This window comes from Nanorana parkeri, unplaced genomic scaffold, assembly GCF_000935625.1.
Source record: "Nanorana parkeri isolate BGI_ZX_2015 unplaced genomic scaffold, ASM93562v1 scaffold621, whole genome shotgun sequence".
In the NCBI taxonomy this organism is placed as follows: Eukaryota; Metazoa; Chordata; class Amphibia; order Anura; family Dicroglossidae; genus Nanorana; species Nanorana parkeri.
Genome location: NW_017306889.1, coordinates 814,219 through 839,004, shown reverse-complemented (window position 1 = coordinate 839,004; position 24,786 = coordinate 814,219). Strand labels below are relative to the sequence as shown.

The 24,786-nt window shown below is 40.8% G+C and overlaps 1 protein-coding gene across 1 annotated transcript in view; it reads right to left on the bottom strand.

Annotated features, from left to right (window-relative positions):
* Positions 1 to 24,786, bottom strand: part of LOC108792261 (beta-1,4-galactosyltransferase 1-like) — a 75,658-nt gene that overhangs the window by 8,719 nt on the left and 42,153 nt on the right. The window contains exons 3-6 of the mRNA XM_018562999.1: positions 20,957 to 21,192; positions 7,057 to 7,244; positions 5,255 to 5,377; positions 1,113 to 1,217 (exon numbers count right to left, since the gene is read on the bottom strand). Of these exons, the coding sequence (XP_018418501.1) occupies positions 1,113 to 1,217; positions 5,255 to 5,377; positions 7,057 to 7,244; positions 20,957 to 21,192 (652 nt within the window). The remainder of the gene's footprint in view (positions 1 to 1,112; positions 1,218 to 5,254; positions 5,378 to 7,056; positions 7,245 to 20,956; positions 21,193 to 24,786) is intronic.

Here is a 24,786-nt window from a genome sequence, read left to right as displayed (position 1 = left end):
TCATAACTCGAGCCGACGCGTGACAATGAAACTGTCACACGTCTTCTCAATTGATCGGGGAGTGACATACCATCGCTCGCTCACTTCTCGATCCTGTCCCTGCAGAGAGCTGTAGCTCGCGGTATACTGAGCTTTGGGTCATGGGAGGATGCTAGTTTTTGTCCTCCTGTGACCCTTAGGAGAACTATGGGGAAAAGCACTGACCCCATAGTTCTCCTTTATGAGTTTTATTCTGATGCCTTGAATGTCTTAAAAACAAAAAAAAAAACCACAACACACCACAATGGTGCTATACACTTTTCTGTGTAAACAGTAGGGAAAATGTCAGTCATTAAGATGGATTGCTTTGCCAAAAACAATTAACCCTTTCGCTGTTAAATCTTATAATAAAAATTAGACACAGATTTATAATTATAATATATTCTATTTGTGTAACTAATGGACATGGTGTAACACCTTCCTTAAAGTGTCTAAAACCCAATTAAAGAAAAATTATGATCATATCCATTACCTTCCATTGTCATCCTTGTATCCTCTAATAGCAGCATCAGGCAGCACATCCCAAAACATTTTATAATCTGCCCCAACTTCCTTTTTGAAGGTGGCTACATTCCATTTATATGGTACCACTGTATGTGGGAATGTAGCAACCCTCCTGGGACTGCTCCTAAGATGGACTACAGTAGTACATGCCGACGCAGGCAGCGCTGCCACATAAAAGCACAGAAAACCGCCTTTTCATTAACCAGTATTAATGAATACAAATAAATCTGCATTCACATTAAAATCAGCAGGTGCAGAGGTTCCTAGGATTTGTAGATCTCAGAGCAATGCGTGTGACCGTATTATACATGCATTGTTTGTAACCACAGAAAGGAATGAAGGGAGATTAGCAGTGGGTATCTCGAGGAGACACCGATAATTAGGAAAAAAAAACAATGTGCAGATTAAAATAATGTGGTCATATATAGGGCATTATGCTGGATGCTATTTTTTTTTTTTTTTACTGCAAGCAAATCAAATTTTAATCCCACATTATATCAAATTATCTAGCCAGTGAACTTTTAACAAATAGATTATATGCAAGACATTTATATAAAAAAACACTATACCTTTTTGGGTTTGGTTCATTTTTTTCATCTCGTTCATGACGGATCATTTTGCATTTTCCTGTAACAGCATCTGGGCGAGAGATTGACATGCCCCTAGACACAATTCTAAATAAAAAAAGTGAAAACTATTAAAAATTGCAAAATAAATGTAATAAAGTCTAAAAGAAAAGAACACAAGCATTAGTTTCATTATGGTCTTCCTTTGGCTCCACTGAAACATATATACTGTACATACACACAGTACTGTGCAAAAGTACACAGGTTTTAGGCAGGTGGAAAAAATGCTGTAAAGTAAGAATGCTTTCAAAAATATATATTTTTATTGTTTTTATTAAATTTAGAAAATGCAAAGTGAGTGAAAAGAAGAAAAATCTAAAATCAAACCAATATTTGGTGTGCCTACCCATTGGCTTCAAACCAGCATCAATTCTAAGGCCTGGTTCACACCTGGGCGTTTTACAGGGCTGTTCGACACGCTGTAAAACGCCCAGCAAGTGATATCCCATTATTTCCTATGGGCATGGTTCCCACCTGGGCGTATTTCAGCGCGTAGGAACGCGCTGAAAAACGCCCTATGCCCAGGAGCACAGGTACAGGAGCTTCTTTGGGGCGTATTTCCACACGTATCCATTAGGATACAGCCGGATAGCCCTAGTAAACGCACGTTTTTCACGCGTTTCGTTGACCGCAAAGCGTGGTAAAAACACATGGCCCGAAACGCGCGTCCAACGCGCATATTACGAGCGCCCAAGTGTGAACCCAGCCTTACACTTGCAGAAAGTCAGGTGTATGATTAACCAATTATACCAAGTAGGTGCGAACGATCATCAATTTCATAGGTAGGTTGAAACACAGTCATCAACTGAAACAAACCACTGTGTAGGAGGCTTAAAACTGGGTGGGAAACAGCCAAACTCTGCTACTAAGGTAAGGGTTGTGAAAAACAGTTTCATGGTACAGGTCATACAACATGGCAAGACTGAGCATAGTAACAAGACACAAGGTAGTTCTACTACATTAGCACGGTCTCTCCCAGGCAAAAATGTAAAAGCCGACTGGGGTTTCAAGATGTGCTGTTCAAGCTCTTTTGAAGAAGCACAAAGAAATGGGCAACTTTGAGGAACACAGTGGTCGGCCAAGTGAACTTAATGCAGCAGATGAAAGACACATCACGTTTACTTCCCTTCGACATCGGAAGATGTCCAACAGTGCCATCTGCACCGAAATGGGAGAAGCCAGTGGGACCCAGGTAAACCCATGCACTGTCCGGAGAAGTCTGGCCAGATGTGATCTTTATGGATGAATTTGCGGCCAAAAAGCCATAACGTTGTTTGGAAACAAGGCTAAGCGACTCAACTATGCATGAAAACATAGGAACTGGGGTACAGAAAAATGGCAGAAGGTGCTCTGGACTCATGAGTCAAAATCTGGAATATTTGGCTGTAGCAGGAGGCAGTTTCTTCACTGAACAGCTGGAGAGAGGTACAAGGGTCTGCAGCATTAGTGACGCATGGTTGAGGTTCCTTGCAAATCTGGGGCTACGTTTCTGCCAATGGAGTTGGAGATTTGGTCACGATCAATGGTGTCCTTAATGCTGAGAAATACAAGCAGATACTTATCCATCCTGCCATATTATCAGGGAGGCGTGTGATTGGCCCCACAGGTATTCTGCAGCAGGACAACGACCCCAAACATACAGCCAAAGTCATTAAGAACCATCTTCAGCGTAAAGAACAGAGTCCTGGAAGTGATGGTTTGGCCCCCACAGAGTCCTGATCTTAACATCGAGTCTGTCTGGGATTACATGGAGACAGAAGGATTTGAGGCTGACTACAACCAAAGAAGATCAGTGGTTAGTTCTCCAAGATGTTTGGAACCACCCACCTGACAAGTTCCTTCAAAAACTGTGTGCAAGTGTACCTAGAAGAATTGATGCTGGTCTTGAATGGCAAAGGGTGGTCATACTAAATATTGATTTAGATTTCTCTTATGTACATTTCATTTCCATTTTGTTCATTGATAAAAAAAAAAAGAAAAAAAAAAAACGTATTTATTTCTGAAAGCATTCTTACTTTACAGCATTTTTTCACACCTGCCTAAAACGTTTGCACCGTACTGTATACATATCAAATAGCACAAGATTACAGCACTCAAATCTACTTTAATAGTGACATCAAGTTGATAGCGTTCCAAACAAATAGCTATAATTAGGTTTATATCATATCATACTTACAACAAAACAAAAATGAGAAACATTCCATCAGATATCAAAATTATACGCAGAAATTCCTATAAAAACAGATACAAAATCAATCTCTGCATTTAACCCCCAAGGTTAAAGGGCACTTGTTGTACACATTGTAACCCTGTGGTATCAGACTGGATTACACACCTTTTATGTACGCAATAAAAGTTATCAATTACTTAGTTTCCCATTCCCAGTATGCTAAAAATGTGCAATGAATGGTTGCGGATGTGGGCTTAAAACTAACCATCATTAGTAACACTTATTGACTTGAATGTATTCACTAATAAAGGAAATTTGAGGAAGGCTGCCCATTGCTGTGCATCATCTGCATAAAAGGGTTACAGTTATCAAAAAATAAATTCAGAAACTGCTGTGCCTGGAGAATTTTCTGTGCAACAACATTCTAAAAATAGTCAAACCAATTACACTACGGATGATCACCAAGTTCAGTACAGATAATGTGTAACAGTTTATCCAAAAAATCAAAATCTTTGATAAAATCTAATAAAGCTGAAGTCTGGGCCAATGAGCCCCAACAAAACTTGACCCCCCCCCACTGGACAATTGCCTAGCGACAAAAAAAAAACCCTAAATTGAACGGCACAAATAACCAAATCCAAGTTTACATGACACCTTGGTCCAGTCTACTCCAGACTGCAGAGTGAAAGGGTCATTATTTGGGTGCCCAAAACACTTACCTGAATCTGTGGCCACGTGACATGCTGGGTGCCAAGTCTTCTCTGCTCTGGACTAAAGAGTGGAAGGGTCCTTCTTTGGGTACCCACAATGGATCAAAAAAGGACCACCTGAATTCCCTCTATCGCAATCCTGTGTAGCAGGTGAGGAATAAGTAACGTAGAGATCAGAATATGTTGATCCCATGGAGCCTCCACTGCAAATGCCAGAGGATCCATGCACCTGGATTCAAACCTGTCTAGCTTGCTGCACTGTCCAATTGAATCCAGAGTGGATGGCCCTCCATTAGGCCTCGTTCACACCTGAACGTTTTGTAGCGCGTTCCACGCTTGACGAACGCTCAAAAATATAAATCCATTTGTATTCAATGGTCTCGTTCCCACCATGGCGTATTTCCGCCCGTCCCTAACACGCTACAAAGCGGCCCACGCCTGAAAAGTTACAGGTACTACTTTGGGCCATTTTGTTGCGCGTTTCCATTGGGATACAGTCAAGTAGCCTTCGGAAACGCGCGTTTGCCGCGGTAAAAAAAAACGTGCGACAGACGTGCATATGCAATACGCCTAGGTGTGAACGAGACCTTAGGTTGGTCCAACACTGAAGCAAAATCAAACTGCCCAAACCTGCAAGATGTTAAATCAGGAGACAAGATTCCTTCAAAGACAAATTCTCCTCCACTGAAAAGGTGCCTAGGACTGCCCACAGCCCAACAAACTGGCAGCTGTCCTGAGAAACTAGCAAAAGATGGGTCAAGTCCTTTCTGCCTAACTCCAGGACTGGATTCCTGAGCCACCAAGCCAGGGATAGCCTGGTCCTTGGCATTAACTGGATTAGCCCCTTGCCAGAGCCAGGACTAATTTGTTCAATGTTTACAGAACATTGTGTTGCAGAGGTCTAGAGTGACATTGGGCAATGGAAACTGCCATAAAGATGAACAAAATTGGGCAAAGGACTACCATATCAGCTGCAAGACTCATGCAAAAGCAGAGTCAGGCAGCTTTTAAAATGACACGTTTGTAGTGGAGACTAGAGTCTGAAGCTTTCCAGGGGAAGGCACACTATGACCCGAGACATGTTCAGGACCAGGCCCAGATACTCCAAGTAATAAGTCAGTTCCAGTGGCAATCTCTAAAAGGTATATAAGGTATGCATCTTGAAGGTTTAGGGTGCCTTTAAAAAATAGAAATACATATCATACCGATTGTATATATCATCATCTTCTCCACCCCATCCCCAGAATTTGTTTGGAAATCCATTTATTCTTTGAAACTGTTCTTTACTTAAAGCAGACACCCCTCCAAAATACTGGTGGTATGGTAACCTGGATCAGACAAAAAAAAAAAAAAAGTTACATATGTGGAGAGATAGATAGATAAATATATCAGGATGTTTAGAAATAAGTGTGCTAATATTTCAATGATTCAAAATCACTGTTGTCATTGAAGACATAGTAAATACAAATATACACAAATTATATGTTGTAGGCCTCTCTAAAGAGCCAAAAAAATGAAGGGCCCCTTAATACCACTGTGTTGTGTTAACACGCATTGCATTAAGGCAGTACACCACTGTAACACAGTGTACTATAACACATGGTCGGTTGTCAAAGTGCTTTGGGGGTGTAATTTAGAGCGAATGGCACTTCAGTACTAATGCGCTTTACCATGCAATGCTATGAATGTGCCCCAAAAGCGAGTTCCCCTCATACAATTTTTTAAAAGGAAAAATGGAATAGAATTTTAAAACAGAATATGCTTATGATCTGCCACTGTAAATGTCATGTGCCTAACATACAGATGTGGGCAAATTTGTTGGTACCCTTCCACAAGTCACATTTTTCTCTGAAATAACTTAAAACTGACATAAGTAATTAGCATCAATCATTGCTAATTCAATATTATTTTTATGTTTGAGTCACCAGAACATATTAAAACAAATGAAAATGGCATGAACAAAAATGATGGGACACAACCTAATATTTTGTTACACAAGAATCAGTCACTGCAAACATGAGATTTCTGCAGCACTCAATGGAGACTTCTCACCTGCCAAAAAGTAGTTTGGCCCACTCGTCTTAAGCAAACTGCTTAAAGAGGAACTTTACCCTCATCTTTAAAATGGCAACAAAGGCATCTACAGAAAATGTTTAGTAATAGCAATCTACAATTATATTACATCAAATTTTATTCTTTGCATACTTTATATTTCTTTTCTTCCCCATTCTTCTCACAGTGGACATTTTTAGTAAGGGCAGATTAATCCATCTCCCTTTACTTTCTGGAACTCTGGCACACGCGACTAGGACATGTGACCATGCACATCAGGTGAAGAAATGCATTTCCCAGAGATCACGTGAGATTTTACAGTTCACAGATGATTCCCAGCAGTGCACAGATGTAACCTTCACAGCATGCAGCTGTTAGGCATGGGCTGCATCACTAATGCCTAAGAGGACCAGGAAGTAGAAAAACAGTAATTGTAAGAAAAATATTTGTTTATTGAACTAACACAAGATTTTTCAGATCAGAATGCAGAGCTGCATGTTGATGTGATTTTTAGTGAAAAACCTTTAAGTTGTCTCAGGTTTGAAGGGTGCCTTATCCAAACTACATATTTGAGCTCTTTCTGATTGGTTGCTGTCACTGTTTGCCCGAACATTCTTCGACCAGCTTCTTCAATTTTATGATCGAAGGAAGCTGGACAGAACGGTGTCGATAGGGTCACCCACTAAACGAATTTCAGCCGGTTCATCAAAAGCCAGCTGAAATTCGCACAGCTCATGGCCAGCTTTAGATACATAAGGACTCCCCAAAATTGCTAACTATCCATGTACGTTTTTTTTCTTTACACAATCTATAACAAAATATATTAAACGTTCCACACTAAAACAGTGTATACTAACTGTATAGGACACCTATAATACAAAAAAAGAAAAACTTCAGTTTTGCATAATGTGATATTGTACAGAATGTTCTAAAAATGATTAAAAAAAAAACTTACCCGAACCCAAACTTATCCATTGAAACAGAGAGGTGTCTGGGTTGACTGTAGCACTTGTAGATATTCTTATCATCCATTGGAATAAGATCAACATCACTGAAGACAAAGCAGTTATAATCATATTCTTTCAAAGCCTCAACAAAGCCAATGTTCAGTAACTTAGCACGGTTAAATGTAGAATCACCATCCTTGAAGGGTGGAAAGAAATAGAGTATAAGCACACTTGCATTATAGTTTAGTATAGTAACTTGCATTTCTGGTTGTCACACATTCAAACAAAAAACATTTAAGAAACACTGTGCTAGCATCATGGGGAAACTCACATCTGTAAGCAGTCATATTTGTGATTATAAAATATGATGCTTGAACCACAACTAAAGAACAAAAAAAAAAGAAAAGGGGAGCAGCAAGCCAGCTTTTACCATCAGTTCTTGTCCAGATTATTAACGCATACACCCACATTTTGTCATTCAGTTTTGGATAGTGGCAAAGAGTTATAATTTGTCAGGTTTTTATTTTTGTCTTTTACCCAACTGGGTAGATTTTCCCACACTGTTCATATAATGTATGTATGGATGTAAAAATGGTGTGCAGTTGTCACCATGACAGAAAAGCACAGGCAGCAATAAACCATAGTAAAATGTTCCATTTCTTTCCTACATAAAATGTGCTTCTGTATGCTTTTCATTCAGGATTCTCCCTTACTTCCTGCTCTGCAGAATCTCCTAGGAAGCAGATTTCCACTTTCCCAGGCAAATTTGAGAAAATGGAATTACCCCCACCAATCTGCCCCTATAAAACCCCGCCCCACCATTTTTATTTAAGAGCAAAACAGTCATTCCCCTCCACAGCTGCTGTTTGACCCATACACAGCACCACATCCCTACGCTCTGTACTCTAATTAAACCTGTCTGTACTGTGTTGGCAGATCTCATTATCAGTTGTCAACTAGATTTGAATACGGTCTTATCCTAACAGAGGGTTAAAGACTTAGAAGCATTATAGGTTAAAAAGAATTTCCCTCCATTTTCACTTTTATGCTCAGAGTAGCCTGGACTCTAATCTCCACCAAAGAAAAAGCCAAAGGAAAAGCTAAAAGATAGCATACCTAAAGAATTCCCATTGTGTGAATGGGAACAAAAACATGTAGTGGGGTTCTCAAATTTGACTGCAAATGTGGAAATAAACTTTAAAGCCACATTTCACTTAACATCCGTGTGCGCACATGCAGCCCACTGAGGCTTTTTTTGGAAAGTATAATATTTTGTAGGGCATTTGCCAGCAAGTATAATCTTTTTCTTGTTCATTAAGGGACACAGGAATGTAGTAATTCTTAGACATTTGGGTTAAATGCCACCACCTTCATGAGAATTGGACACTGGCAAAACAAATCCATCCCGTCTGTGTACGAGTATGGACACCCACGCGTATGTCCAGCTCGGGTGAGCCTACAGCCACGTCCTCCCATGGGGAAGAACAGGCTGCTGCGTACAATCACACGCAGCACCTGTCCTTCCTGGGAACGGCCCGAACAGGCCATGCACGCCGCCTGGATCTCTACAGGCCGACACTTAGCTGTGTGAATAAGGCCTTAGAGATGCTTACAATGGCCATCAGGTTTACACATGCCTTATTCTTCATTTTCTTTTGGAAAAAAAATCTTTTAACTGCTTAAACAGGAGCTAAAAAAATGTGTCTTAAAAGAACTTCAAAACCATGTGTGCATTGCAGACTACTTGCTATGCATTTTCACTTCAGAATGAACAGAGTTGTCATCCTATTAAAGGAAGTGAAAAATAATTGGTTCCACTGGCAAGATCAATAGGTAATAAAACATTGTTACAGAGGGCACAAAATACAGTGGTAATGCTAGTGACAGATTACATCATATTTCTAATTTTTTATTTTGTCCATAGTGATATTTTCACATCTGGACCCAGAATGCTAGATTTCCTTACATTTACAAATAAATATTTATGTGGAACCCAGAAAAAGCCTACTTAGAGAGAGATGTACTAATTATATATATACAGGTATTCCTCACTTAACGACCGAGTTCCGTTCCTACGACCAGGTCGTTAAACGGATTGGTCGTTAAGTGAGGAACTCTATACAGTACTATACTGCATTAGTACTGTATAGCGTTGCCGATGTACAGTACCGAACAGTGTACTGTACATCCGGCAATGGAAATACTTACCGAGACCTGCAGTGAAGATCGGGGGATGTCACTTCCGCCGGCGACCCGTCGCACTGACGCGGAAGGTCGGAGGTCGATCGGCGGTCCGTCGTAAGTGCGAGTGGTCACAAAACAGGTAAGTCGGTAAGTGAGGAACATCTGTATCCTGTTTTAAAGGTGTCTATTTTAAAAGGTGTCTAGTTTCCCTTGCAGGATCCCATGGAAGCACCCTTGTCTGCTTGTAAACTGTATGTTGCTCAACACAAAGGCAAAGCAAGGCAAGGCACTGCTTCTCCCTCCTCCACGCTTATAGATGTACAGCTGCTGAAGGCTGCTCTACTACTTGTACTAGACAGGAAATTAAGAAAAGTGGAGCTGAAAGAGTTGTCGCAAGCGGTTTGCAACAATGATGACTAAGTGCTTGGACAAAAGAAAAACTCTCCTAGGCAATGTGTTTGATATAGATTCATTACTGGAAAAAAAAGAAGGTTGACCATTTGATACTTCTTTAACCACTTGTCCTAGTCTGCGGTGTTAAACCCCCTTCCCATTCAGCCCATTTTTTAGTATTCAGCGCTCCGGTACTTTGACATTTATTCCGTCATGCAGAGCTGTACTGAAATAAATTTTATACAGTGTTTTGGGTTTAGATAGAGCTTTCTTTTGGTGGTATTTAATCACCACTGCGGGTTTTATTTTTTACTATATTAAGGAAAAATTATTGAAATAAAAAATAAAAAATAAAATAAAAAAAAAAACAGTTTCCCCTATATTAAATGATAAAACATTTATTATTACCCAATTTTTTGGTAAAATATAAAAGACGGGGTCACGTCGGGTAAATAGACACCAAACATGTCAACCCTTAAAATTGCGTGTGCGCGCGAAACCTCAAAAAACTATAATACCCAAAATTGGCCATAGGCGACGCTTTAAGCCCTCGTTCACACCTGACCGTTTTGTAGCGCGTTCTACGCTCGACGAACGCTCTACAAAACGGTCAAAAATATAAATTGCATTGTAGTCAATGGTCTCGTTCCCACCTTGCCGTATTTCCGCCCGTCCCTAACGCCCTACAAAACGGCCCACGTCGTTTTGCTCACGCTGCGACGTTCGTGGCGATATGTAACGTGTGTAGCGCAATTGTTGTTTTTGCGCGCTGATGCACCGGACGCATATTTACGTTTATATGTGGGGGGACTTAAACATTGTGGTGTTTTTTTAAACATTTTTTTAATATGTGACTTTTATTCTTTTTACTTTTTTTTATTTATATATTTATTTTTTGCACTTATTGTTCTTGCTATTTCATAGGGGGATAACAATCCCCCTATATAATAGCACAGTTACACTGACAGGTCCTCTTTATGGAGACATTAGGGGTTTCTAGTCCCTCTTCCTCCTGACGCCCTCCCGAGCCAGTCCTGGGGCGGTCGGCGGCAGCAGACGAGGGGGGGCAAGGGAGATGGGCACACACCAGCACATATACACGATCTGCTGGCTATAGAGCCGCCGATCAGGTATATGTTAAACAGCCAGTAACTGCTCTATGCAATGCACAGGTTTTTTCTGCCCTTGGCGGCGCGCGCAGAAAAAAAAATGCCGTCAACCCGCTAATGCAGCAGTGCCGTCCGACCCTTTTTTTTTCCCCAACGGGCGGACGGCAACTGGTTAAAAGTCACTTAAGACATGACATATTTTATCCAATTTTCCAACCTTTAGCTAACCTCCATTTAGATCTAAGTAAAAGGTTGAAAAATTGGATAAGTACATGGTATGTTATAAGAGTTAACTTTTACAATCGAATACATTGTATTGTTTAATAACATTTGTGTTGTCCTGGATTTCCATAAAGTCTACTTCCAAGATTGCAGTCAAATTTGAGAAACCCCACTATTTGCTTGTTGTGTTCCCATTCACGCATCAGTGGCTGGACTATATAACAGCGTGCAAATAAAAGGGACAGACTTGAGGATCCCCCCCGCTCCCCCCTTCTCAATGCTAGTAGATGAACAGCTGCTGGAGTTGTATTGGACAGGAAGCCTAGTTGAGAGAGTTGGAGCCAGACGTTTGGAAACACAATTACTGTAAATGTTTGGGCAAAAACGTAAAGAAATACTTTGCAGGGCAATGTATACTTGTTTGATCTGGATTCATTTTTGAAAAACAAAAACAAATTGAGAGGTTAATACTACTTTAAGTAAGCCTACATAACAATTTCACAATATTCTAATTCTTACACAAGTCCACTTATAAGCGGTTCTGTTTATTTAGCCGAGGGCAGCGTGACATTATTTATACAAGGTCTGAAAGAGCTAACCCATGCGCCCAATTTCAGGTCATTCATTTGCTTAGGTAATGTCTTACCATAATGGCAAAGAACAGAACACAGATATAGAACTGCATAAGTAATTGCCATTGTATATCCCAGGAGAGAATCAAAACACCCTTTAATTATGGAACATGTTTCTAGGAAACAATCCCCTTCGGAGATAAAAAGGCACTTGTGAGTTTTTCCAGCCTACAGCAAGCACACCATAAAGGCACCTTTTGTGTCAGTGATCATTTAAGTCTACATTACAGGCTTACATGTTAACACTGGGCACATTAAACACTACAGGTACTGTATTGTAATAGACAAAAGATTGCATTGCAACATCTTTTTGTGGCCTGTGCCTGGAAAATGTTCTGGCAGCTACTGATTGAGACCAAAAAAGTAAAAAAAATTATTAGTAATACAATGCATAAATATAGGAGAAGACTTTAGGCTGAACATTACAGAGTGATAGCTGCAGGGCACGCTTAAAATGGTCCTATGAGAACGTCCACAAAGTATTCCTACCATTCTATGCCAAGGAAGACCTTAACTATTCACAAAAATGTTCTTATTTGTGTATCACTTGGCTGTAGATCCTCAAATCATCTCTGATGGTTACTTTACAACACACACAGGGATCATGGAAAACAAAAGTAGCCGCCCTCCAGAAGGAAGGAAAGTATCAGCACCAATTCAGAGATGATTTGAGGATCTACAGCTGAGTGATCCACAAATAAGATACATTTTTGTTGTTAATAGTTATTAGTTGTTAATTGCATTTTAAGATTTAACTCCTGAGTTTTGTGTAACTTCAGCTTTTTCTACAACACATTTCATCTACAGTCAACACAATTACAAAAATACAATTTGTTCCATACCTGTTCAACAAGGAATATGTAAATCAAGCAGCAGCAACATACAAAAAATCTGTTAATGTGCAGTCATGTGCACTACAATCTGAAGTTTTATTTTTTATTTTTCATGGCTTCCATTCTGTTGGAAGGTATGTATACAGACGAGAAAAACCATCGGTTCAAGGTTCATCTGGTCAGTGTTTCTTCATTATTTGCGTTTCTACACATTGGAAAATCAAGTGGGAAGCAGAAGAGAAAGATAGGAAAAAAAAATATAGATGAGGAAACATAAGAAAGAAAGAAGAGTAAAGTCAGATGACCAATTTTACATGTTGCATTGTCAACTTCTCACAAAGGGGTCCAGGAGGGTTAAGGATATCCACAAAAAGCTACATATATAATTTTTAGGATGTTAATCTCTAATGTGAAATAAGGCAAGTGAACTCTGCTCCGTCATACAGCATACATACTGTGTATTAGGAACAACCCCTGTGTGTAAAATCCCGCATCTGACATTGTTTATAGGAAAACAAAGCAATTTGCAATACAAACAAAATTCAGAAATACCTGAGTCAATGATTTAGTGATCCCACCACCCACTATCACATAACTAGTTTCCACCTCTACTTGCACCACCTAATGTCATACAAGGCCCTTTATATTCAGTGTCTGTACAGCTGCTCTTTCTGCTGTTAGGACAGGATGGGACATGCCAGTGTGTCACAGATCGGTTGCTAAAAAGAAAACAGGGTTGTTATAAAGTTCACATTCATAGCAACACACATCCACTGTATATTATTTATTTTTTCCCCAAAAAAAATAAAAGACATAAGCCCATGTTTCCTTTTAATACACAATCTGGCACATTGAATGACTTTTCACAATCTGAAACCATTACTATCGAGGTTGAGAGCTGCATACTGTGTATGCTTCAGGCACTACAGTACAAATTTTGACAAGCCAACAAAACGTTCCAGAAACAAGTGGTCCGTGCGGTCTGAGTTTTGGCAAGATTTCCTAGCATCGGATTTACTTTCAAATATCCCATGCAGAAAGGTGTTCAGTTTATCCCAATCTTCTAGTAGTACAAGTCAAATTGTTCTGCTCACTTATCTATCAGCAGTGCCAGACACCAGATTTTACTCACCCTTCTAGAAGCAATAAAAAGGGAACCAGTGCACTACCTTGTTTAAAACACAGGCAACCAGCAAATTGTTCAGAATCCTCCAACCACCTTCTCACCATGGCACAACTCTACCAACACTTCTCACCTCCATGTCCCCTGGCAGCACTAACTTCTTATTCACACCTAGGCGTATTCCATATGCGCGACCGGCGCTAGTTTTTTACCGCGATTCGCGGTAAAAAAAGTTGCGCGTTTCCGAAGGCTACTTGGCTGTATCCCAATGGAAACGCGCAACAAAACGGCCCAACGTAGTACCTGTACCTTTTCAGGCGTGGGCCGTTTTGTAGCGCATTAGGGACGGGCGGAAATACGCCAAGGTGGGAACGAGACCATTGAATACAATGGAATTTATATTTTTGAGCGTTTTGTAGAGCGCTCGTCGAGCGTAGAACGCGCTACAAAACGTTCAGGTGTGAACAAGGGCTAAGCACCTGCAGCATCGATGCGAGCCCGGGACCAGCATGGGGGCTCTCAAACAGGGATCAGAGGGTGATCGGTACACGATTTCCCTCCGGTCCCCTCCCCGCTGTCAGAATGCGAAGTGATGTATATTACATCACTTCTAAAAAAAAAAAAAAAAAAAGTAAGTCACACATGAATAAGATTTTTTTTTTAAAAATCCCACCCATACATGCACGTGTGCAAACATGCGTCGGGTGTGCATGCGTGCAAAAACGACCGCGTCCATTACACCGCACACGTCTCAGTGAGAGCAATAATTCTAGTGCCATTAATCCCCGATAACACTAAACTGATGAGCGGTAAAAGCTTTTAAAGCGTCGTCTATAGTCAATTTTGGGTATGGTAGTTTTTTGCGATTTTTCAAATCTTTATTTTAAAATAATTTTAATATAGTGTGTTTTTACCACCCAGTCTCTAATAAAGCCTAACACTGCAAGCTAGAAAACACCCTATTCCCCTATTTCTGCTAGGATAGAGGGAGGGTGTAAATCTCTATCACTTATGCTGCAGTCTGTGTAATCTGATCTCTCTGCTATCCAGGTCAAACTTACAGCACAAAACTATAGGATGAGACTGTAAAAAGGTCTGCCTCCCACTGGTCCTAAATGGTAAACACGCACACAATATAAAATATACCTAAAGATGTATGCATTCCTTCTAAATCTTGTTTCTCAGATGCGACTTGACTAGGGCTGTAACCAACTAAAATCGATAATAATCAATGAGAATAGTTGTTAACTATTCTCATTATCGATTAGTTGGTTGGATCCCCTAGCTCTCTCCTCCACGCTGGGAGGAGGGCACAGCAAGCAGTGGGTGGGTGCAATAGCAAGCCTATTGGCTTACGCAATTCAAAATGGCCAATAGCAGACTGGCTATTCTACCAGCCCGCTACCTGCTATATTTACATTCAGCTGCCGTCTGTGGAATCTTTCCACTGGCAGTGGTCATTCTCTGGCTGAAGCTATTCACGTTTTCAATTTGTAGGAATAATAAATACATTTTAAAAACGTGGGGAAAAAAAAAAAAGTAATTTTCGGTTTCAGAGACTGACAAATTCTGCTGCGGGAGTTGCGTTGCAGTGCCATTCAACTTAAAAGGCACCCCAAATGTGCCTCCCACCGACAGTGATATCGTCTGCACTGGAACGCACAGTACCGTAATGCGGTGGGTTCCAATGCAGTGTGATTGCAAAAAGGTGTGCATGCAGCTTTATTCTGAAGTAAACTTTAGGTTTGTAACACTGCATTTGTGTATTTTACTTTCAATTAAGGATGGTATTTTTTCTAATTAAAATCGGATAACTAATCGATAACTTATGAAAATCATCATTAGTTTCAGCCCTAGACTTGACACCCCAGTATCCTTGTTCAATGATAAAATATAATACAGACTGGCCATGTAAATGACAGGTCACATGACTGGGCTCTCCTCCGAGAAACTAGTCCATTTTCATTATATCTAAAGTTCATAGGGCATAAATGCACACGTTGCCTACATAAAACAGTGTAGGTATGTAAGGCAAATAATCAATACATAAACATGAAGCAATAGAAAAGGTATTTCAGCAGTACCAGACCATTGAACTTGGCATAACTGATATACACAATAAGTGGAACTTTTAATTAATGAAATACATTTAAATTTAAAATTGGGACTTGGTGAGAAAAGAAGGTTTAAAAGAAGTGCAAGCCAGGGATCTCTCGGGATAGAAAAATGAAATAGGTTTTGTAGGATTTTAAATACTTTAGACAAGAACTTGCTTATCATCGGGCAGGACCAACAAGCAAGCATGAAATCACCAGTGGCCTCAACCTCTAAAACAATTCATGAAGAAAGCGAAGGATATAAATGTGCTTGCTGGGGGAGAACCATATACCATCAAATGAGAACTTTAAATGCCATTTCAGATGTTGTCACATTAATGGAACAGGAGGCAGCTGAGGACCAGATTTGTTGCCAATCCTCCACAGATTTGGTGCTTTTAACATCTCTTTCCCACTTGGAGATGTTCCACACAGTCAAATTATGCCTCAGAGGGCTTATAGACTGAGGCCTTGATAGGGAAGGGAGCCAAGGGAGGGCCCACGGAGCAACTGGAGAACAATAAGCTTCCAGATTTACGCACAGGGGAGCTTATGCAGAGGTGAATAGGAAGGTAAGTGGGACAATCTAGACAGCCACATATTATTCATGGAAATTAGGAACTCACAAGCCCCCCTGGTGTTTATGGATAAACATAGTGCCTAGTCCTTCTCAGTCTCTTATTATACCACACATGTCCTTAAACTAATCCAAAACAACTGAAGAGCATAGGACGGGAATGGGCTTGGAAGGGTGCGAAACAAAGAAAGTTTGGTAAAACAGTCATCTTAAAATGGCAATAATTTTCCCATTTCAAGAAACGGGAAAGTTGGATCAGGAGGACATCAGATGTTTATATTAAAGTAGATTGCGTTTCATCCTGACTGCCTCAGTATGTTTACGTAGGGACAAGGAGGGGAATGGCTTTAAACTGGGTTTCCAGTTGCTCGAAGCAAAAGAGATTTTAGAGTCCCTCTCAAATTTTTTTATGTGTTGCTAGCTGAATGCCCCCCATTAAGGTTGCCTTTTGGGGTGCCTGTAATAGGGGACAGAACCCAAATTTTCTCAGAAATTTTCTCAGAAGTAATTAGTAATGGGAGGTATGTATTTTAGGTTGCTTCTTAAAACGACTTTCTGCTCTCTTTAACATGCCAAGTATAGTGCACCAGGGCAGGGACTAATATATTGCACTGGAGCAAAAGTGGAGAGTGATCTGAACCCACTATGTACAACATTTTGAGTTTTGCGTGTTCCTAGAGAAAAGATTGGTAAACAAAGGAATGCGAGGGGCCGAGAAGCAAGTATAATCCCGCTCTTGGATGGCGATCTCTCCAGGTATCAATTAAATTGTGCTCCAAGAGAAGGTTAAGAATGTTGCTTGTTTGTGCATCAGTATCGCCATCACTAGAGGAGGATGTAGCAGAACTAGTTCATTTTCACTGCCCTTTGCTGGCTTTGGATTACTACATTTGTAAAGCACATCAGCCATACATCATATATTAAGCTGCTTAACTCACATTGAGATTGCTCACAGCTGGATTGTGAACTAAAAACCGATTGAATTGGAACAGATGCGTTAAAACAAACTGGAGTTGTGCTTCGATTTGAGCATGACTGCGGAGTAAGGAACAGCTGTTGGGTCAGGTTGACCAGTTGTTTGACCGGAACTCAAGCTTTTCGCAGCTCGCCAAAGGATTTGGCCAGTTTGCATGCCTGCTGAACCTCCATCTTGTCCTAGAAACCAATTACACTTTGCAGGTGCCACTGTGTCATTGGCTGACTGGTGGCTAAGTCGCACAGAGTCATGGTTGATAGGACACAGGCGGGCATGCCACAACCACCTATGGATGTTGTGGGGCAGCTAGTGTCCTAGCAACCAACGAGGCTGTGCGACCCTGCCACAAACATCCTCACAATGAATTATGCTTTGCGGGTCACAGCTCCATAGGTTTCTAGGACCTGGGATCGGTTCACTTGGATGTTTGGCATACCTGGAATTCTGGCTGGATTCGGAGAATGTCCAAGTGTACCCAACCCAAGTGAGTTCACTTATCACTACTGCGGAGTGAATGTTTTTGTAACAAGTGTTTCCTCTCTGTTTTGTCTCCTTTTCGGTCACTTTTTAAATAGCACTTTTTTTCTTCCTTTCAGTTTGCCAATTAAGGGGAGAGGTTAAAGCTGTTCCCCAGGGACAAAAAGTCACTTAAATATATTTCAGAATAGGCACAGAAGATACAAATCCACTTTGTGTGCTCTAAACACCGACGTAAACCCAGATATTACTATATAAAACCAGTAGTGACATCATGACTGTGCAGTACATAGCCTGTTCTGTGGGAGGAACCCAGTAGGTTCAGCTATTTAATCATATTGCTGCTGAAGCAATAAATTAAATTTTTAACCACTTAAAGAGCAGGTGTTTACACCCCCTTCCTGGCCAGGCCATTTTTCAGGATTCAGCGCTGCGGTACTCTGACGGACATTTATTCCGTCATGCAACGCTGTACTGAAATATATGTTATACGCGGCCGTACGCTCACCCGAGCTGCACATCTGGACGGGTGTCCGTACTTGCACGCAGACAGGATGGATCCGGTGTGCATTTGAGCACTGACACCCACGCGGATGTGCAGTTAGAGTGAGCGTACGGCCGCAGACTCCAATAGAGAACAGGCTGCTGCGTACAATCACATGCACACCTGTCCTTTAAGGAAGCGGCCAGATACGGCCGTACACGCCGCACGGATCTATACGGGCCGGCTCTTAGCTGTGTGAGTGAGGTCTAAATTTTTTTTTAAACTTTTCTTTACACAACTTTATCACATAGGGGACTAAGATATCAAATTACAGTGACAGGTCCTCTTTATGGAGAGATCAGTGGTTTCTATGACCCCTGTCACCTAGGGACCCCCAAAGAAGCTAATGAAGCATCTGCTTCACGAGCTTCTCCCTGGCTTCTGTAGCCAGAGAGTGACAGCTGAATGCAGAGGAGATAATAGACATCACTTCCTGCATTCGGGGGGAACAGAGCGGAGATCATGTACTGGTCTCCCTCCGTTTTCCGTCCACGTAGCCACACGGGCGCCCGGGATCGCGGCAATGGCAGGACGGCGAGGAGAGGTAAGGAGATGAGGGGGGGAGTGCACGGAGAGGTGCATCATACAAGCGATCAGGCGTCTTTACAGACGCTGGACCGCTTGTATGTAAACAGCCGGCTGTTTTAAATTGTGGCAGTTTCCCACTCGTACGCACCAGGGGGCCATGAAGGACGTTTAAAGAGGGCCACACACTGCCAGAAGGCTCCCGTCCGGCCGTTTCTGAACACTCGGCGGATGGGAGGTGGTTAATTATGTTGCATGCATTGTATTTGGTGCACACAAACACAACAATACCCAACATTTTTTTTTTTTTTTAAAAAAAAAAAAAAAAAAAAAAGATTAAATGTTGAATAAATAAATACTAAATATGTCAAGACCAAAAACGGTTGCCTTTACACACCATCAGTTTAGGGTTAACCGTAAATAAAGTAAAACTAGAAATATTTTTCTCACACCAGCATACCTGGAGATGGCAAATGTGTGTGGGGCAATAGTTTACAAATGCTGGTGCACACTATACACATCTTTTTACATTTTTATATGTGTGCACAGGGCAACAGGACTATTGTTTATTTTATTTTTGCTTTTGTTACATTTCTAAACACCTTTATTTTGTTTTCACTTTGCTTTACTGTTATCGTAAGGGGACTAATGAGCCCCGCTACATGACAGCATTGGGTAGGTAACAGGTACACGTTATGAAGACATCAGGAGTCTATTAGATCCCTAATGTCTTACCCGGCTGGTAGCATGCAGAAAAAGGTAACCCCGAAAATGTGTCAGTGTCAAACGCTGTTTGCTTGCTCTTTATTACCACCAGCAAACTATATATAAAGATCAATCGTGCCAAACTGTTGCTTTTTTCAGATCACATGAGACCCTTTAACTGAAATTAACAATCACTTAATTCCACCCACTACACACAGAAAGAGATGCTGTGAAATTGTACAGGAAAAAAAAAAAAAGGACATCTTAATTTTCATATTATGTAAATGTATGGCAGTCAACTGGATGAGGGAGGCAACCCTTGTGAAATGTACATAAGGGAACACACAAAAGGTTAATAAGAAAGAAACTAGAAGAATGGAAACACACCGCAACCAATCCTTTTTTATTTTTTATTAGTGTGTCCCCTAAGCCACTGACTTGGTACCACATAACTATACATGTTTTCACAGGCCTAGTGCTAATTAACAATGCTTTCTCACAATGTTAAAAGCCTAAACACCTGTCCACATTACCAAGTGTCCATTTCCTAGTTTGGCAACCTAAAGCAATATTTAATAAAATAACCATAATTTAAGAATAAAAAAAAAAAAAAAAAAAAAAAAAAAAAAAAGGTAAAAACCAGAACAGCAAAGCTACAAATAACATGATTGCTTTTTTTAACCTCATCTTAAAAAGGAGATGTATGAGCAACTATGGTGTCAGAATAATTAAGCTATAATTAGCACTACCGGTTTTTAAGATTAAGTGCACACCGCAAGCATACAATAGCAATGACAGTATTTTGTTAGCGACTACAGCATCACACATACATCTATGGCACAAAAATCAAAAAAGGGTAACATTTAGAGCATACATTTAAGTGTTAACACATAGTGTAATCTTTAATTTAGTATAATAATTCTGGAATCCTGTGTGGTTTGAAATTCAGCAATTGAGATATACTATTACTTGAGCATTAAAGTACACTTTATGACCGTGAGAACGGTCATAAAGTGTACTTTAATGGTTTCTACGTAGTCTATGTACTGTTGCGGCTCCCTGGACTGCATCAGAGCGCTAGCCGCAGCTCCCTCCCGCCCTGCACGCCCCCCCGCACACTTGTCTGTGGCTCCCTGGACGGCAGAGCGGACAGCTGCAGCCAAGCCAGGTAAGACATCCCCCGAAAATAAGACCTAGTGTCTTTTTTCGTAGAAAAAAAATATAAGACACTGTCTTATTTTCGGGGAAACACGGTATTTGCCCTACAGTTCAAGAATTATTAAAGTTCAGTTGCAGTTTACACTGGTAATACATGAATTGACAGGGATATGGGTTTAACCAAGTTTTTCCCATTCCATGAACCTTAGCTCCTCAAAATTAGAAATTGCCCCTAATTTAGCCATTTTTTTTCCAGGTAGTTAAAAGTTCTACGTATAAAATGTATGTTTTGAAAAAAATGAAACGCAATTGTCTATTACAATCTTCGGAGTAAGAGAAAAGTACGATGCTTACCTGATTTATCACATAAACACCATAGTCAAGTTGCTGTCTTTGTAAAATAGGGTGCAGGTAATATAACCAATATTTCAGATGTTCATCACGTTTTCTGAATGGAATAATGAGTGCTATTTTCTGCAGTGACTTGCAGTCCTTTGGTTTGTATAGACCGCCTTCCTTAACATATGGGTTAGTCTTCATCACTTCATCTAGACTGATGGATATTGAAAACTCAATTCTTAAAGGGCCCACTGGAAAGAAAGACCAAAAATATATATATATTTTTTATATACAATTGCTTTATGCATGTTTTAAGCTTAAAATTGGCATTAGTACTTCAGCAGTATTTTATGCAATTGAAATAAAACCGACATCATTTGTGCCACTTTAACCCCTTCAGGACCATTTCGCTGCCAAGGCCCTTTTTCGTTTTTTGCACCCATGTTATAATACACATTTTAGGCCTGAAAATCACTTCAAACCCCCAAACATGATATATATTTCTGAAAGTCAAGACCCAGTAAAATAAAATGGCAGCAGTTGCAATTTCAAGCATATCACTTTTTTAAAAATCAGTGTAGCACACAACACAAAGCATGCGCTTTGCGATATGCAGCATTGTGGGTGTACTGCGCAAATGGTGTCATTAGTTGTGAATGTCATCCCACACATTACCATGCTCTGCAATTGGTGGTGCCCCCTTTGCGTATAAAAAAACAAAAACAATTGTCACTTTTACCCATTTAGGCCCCCAAACCCACTGATGCTTACCTCTACTGCAATCCCCATTCCAATGACCAATAAAGAATTACATATTTCATAATATAAGATGTGAGAACCAGTGTAGAGAAATGTATAACTATAACTAGACAACAGGCTGTGTTTATGCCATCCAGGGTGTGAATTGTAAGTGGAGGTCTGCATCTTCTCTGGGATTAGTATAATAAAAAAATTTCGAATTACCACTTTCATTAGTATGCTAAAGCCAACTGCAATGCCTTATGATTAAGAACTCCTTTGTGTCTCCAAGAGTAGGTGTGATGGTGGTTGGCTACTGGCATAGCAACAGCGTTGTCTCCTTAAGGTCAGGTTGCTTTGATATTTTAAATTCACCATTTGTACAGTCAGTTGGTGGTTTTAACATGTCAAAGCAACCTGAGCTTAAGGGAGACAACGCTGTTGCTATGCCAGTAGCCAACCACCATCACACCTACTCTTGGAGACACAAAGGAGTTCTTAATCATAAAGGCATTGCAGTTGGCTTTAGCATACTAATGAAAGTGGTAATAAGAAATGTGATGTAATCACAGGTGGCGTTTAGGAGTGCCAGAGTGGGTGTCAGAGTGGGTGTGGATTATAACACTTAAATTTGCATAGATCTATTTCTCAGAGACAGGATGGCTCTGAACATCAATTAGGGGCTACAAAACAGACCCGAGACCAGACTGGCACGGGCTGCTCTATTAAAAAAAGTGACCTGTACGTTAATAAGTCTATGTGGTCCCTTTTAACCTGGGAGCTAATTCAGCTTACCGAGGCTCCTCAGGAACAAAGTCATCCATTAAGGCCTTGTGAGGGCATGATATGAATATGGAGATCCAAGGAAAATAGTCTATGTAATCGAGAGGAAAAAAAAAAGGAGATGGAGGATAAAATATTCCTACGCTCACCACATGCGTACTTTGACCATTTAAATATATGGTCAGAACTTTCTGGTGAGTGTTCATTTTGTTAATAGAATACCGGAGGAATTAATACACCAATTATCTTGTATTGATGTGGTACTTCGGGCGATTAAGAAAAAACAGTGTAAAGCTCGGTCTACAATTATTGATTTATTATCGAGTGGAGTAGATAGTTTTTCATGGAAGATGCACATGAACTAAATTAGTGTTGAACTTATTTTTTAGTGAATTTGCATTAGTTGGAACAGTTATATTGTGCACATTTGTTTATTTCACTAAGGGCTTGTTCACATCGAAAGCGTGTGCGTTCCAGGGTGGTAGCTGCTGGAACGCACCGTGATCGCTGTGAAACTTGACCCTGCATTTTGGGGGCGGGACAGGGCGTGGCATTGTATTCAATGGCACTGCTTCCACGCCCCCAACCCCCCACAGTGCCATCGAACGCGTGGCAAAACTTTGCCAGCGTTCCGTTTAACTGCAAAACGCAAAAAATAGGGCAAGCCCTATTTTGGACTTCCTGTCACTTCTATCACATTTACAATAGACTACAGTAACTGTCCCCATCAAGGACACAGAACGAACTTGACTGATGTTTTATCTCCTCCCCACACTATCCATAGGTAAAAGAAAAATAATTTGACTGGAGTTCCACCTCAAGTAAAACTGCATTTGGGAAACAAGATTTATTGTCTGAGTTGGAACTTAAGTTTTCCTGAATCTGTTTTTTCTCTTTGCATATATCTCTCTAATGCACACGAAATCTGCTCTGCCTGCACAAGAATTGTCAGCTAGAATGAATCAATATGAGAATACTGCAAAAGTATTTCCTAGTTCCTGCAATGCTCATTTCCTGAGCGAGAAAGGAAAGTAAGGGTGGAGCACATAGTGCTGACACATTGTAAACCAAGTGGCAGCATTCCACAGCAACACAGCAGAAAGTGCTAGTTGTGTAAAAAAAATGTTAATCCCTTTACAACAAAATATTAGATTTTACTCTCAAAAAGAAAAAAAAGAAAAAAAAAAAAAGTTAATAGAAATACTCTAAGCACTGTACACCACTGTTAAAAGAACTCTGGGCAGACATTGTATTAACACTTCCAGTAGGGCAACCCCTCTGCAAGTGTTAACTGCTCGTTGTTGCTTAGGGTAAAAACAAATTTAAAAAAAAATTTATGATCACCAGATCCTCCGAGCTGGGAGCACTCCCCCCAGCCTGTCTCCTCCACTGCAAAGATGGCATGTCCCTCAGTGTCCTTACGGACGTGGTGATTCAAGGACTCCTAGACCACTGCAGCGGGGGGAGAGAAGAGATGCTAAAAAAGGGACCCAGTCTACGAGCCAGCCGTACTCAGTACAATTTTTTTTTACCCTAGGCAAAAACGAGCAGTTAACCCTGGCAGTGTGGGGGTAGCCCTACTGCAAAAGTTAGCACTATTTCTGCTGCAAGTTCTTCTTTAAGTAACTAGAGCCAATTACAAATTTCCCATTTGGACTAAAAGACACGCCGGTCAAAAGAGAACATGCATGTAGCCTGCTACAGCTACCCTATCAGTTCTTCCCAACGCAAACAAATGTGAAATCATGTTAATGTGGTTCTGGGGATCTGCAATCAAAAGATGAACTCCAGGCAAACAACTAAATACACAGTTGAAATGCATATATAAGAAAAGTGTTTTCCTTGCCAAAGCATTTGTATTTGTCCATCCAGTCCTGAGAGTTAACACAGCCCTGGGAGGCAGGAGAGCTAGGCTGGTGACTAAACTTTATTCTACTAAAATTAAACTGGACCTTGTCCTGAAAAGGAAAGTCTGCTTATGTGGCTTCAGTGCACACCACCACAATGCAGTGGTGTGAATTGTGCCCAGCTTTGTCGTGTGCTGTGGCTGCACTGAAAAAATGGCCAGCGCAGCACCAACGCATCTGCTGTAAATAAGCTCTGAAGCCTCGTTCACACCATCCTCAATGCGTTACGGCCCGATTGAGGCCGGAACGCACTGGATCGCATTGCGGCCGCTTCAGATTTTTGTGGCAGCAGGAAGGGGCGTGGGGGTGCGTTGAAGGGAATGGCACCGCAGCCACGGCCTCCATTGAACGCAAGGTACATCAATGCCTGCGATCCCTACTGGTGCCTTGACTTACAAGAGGCTCCCCACACACTGT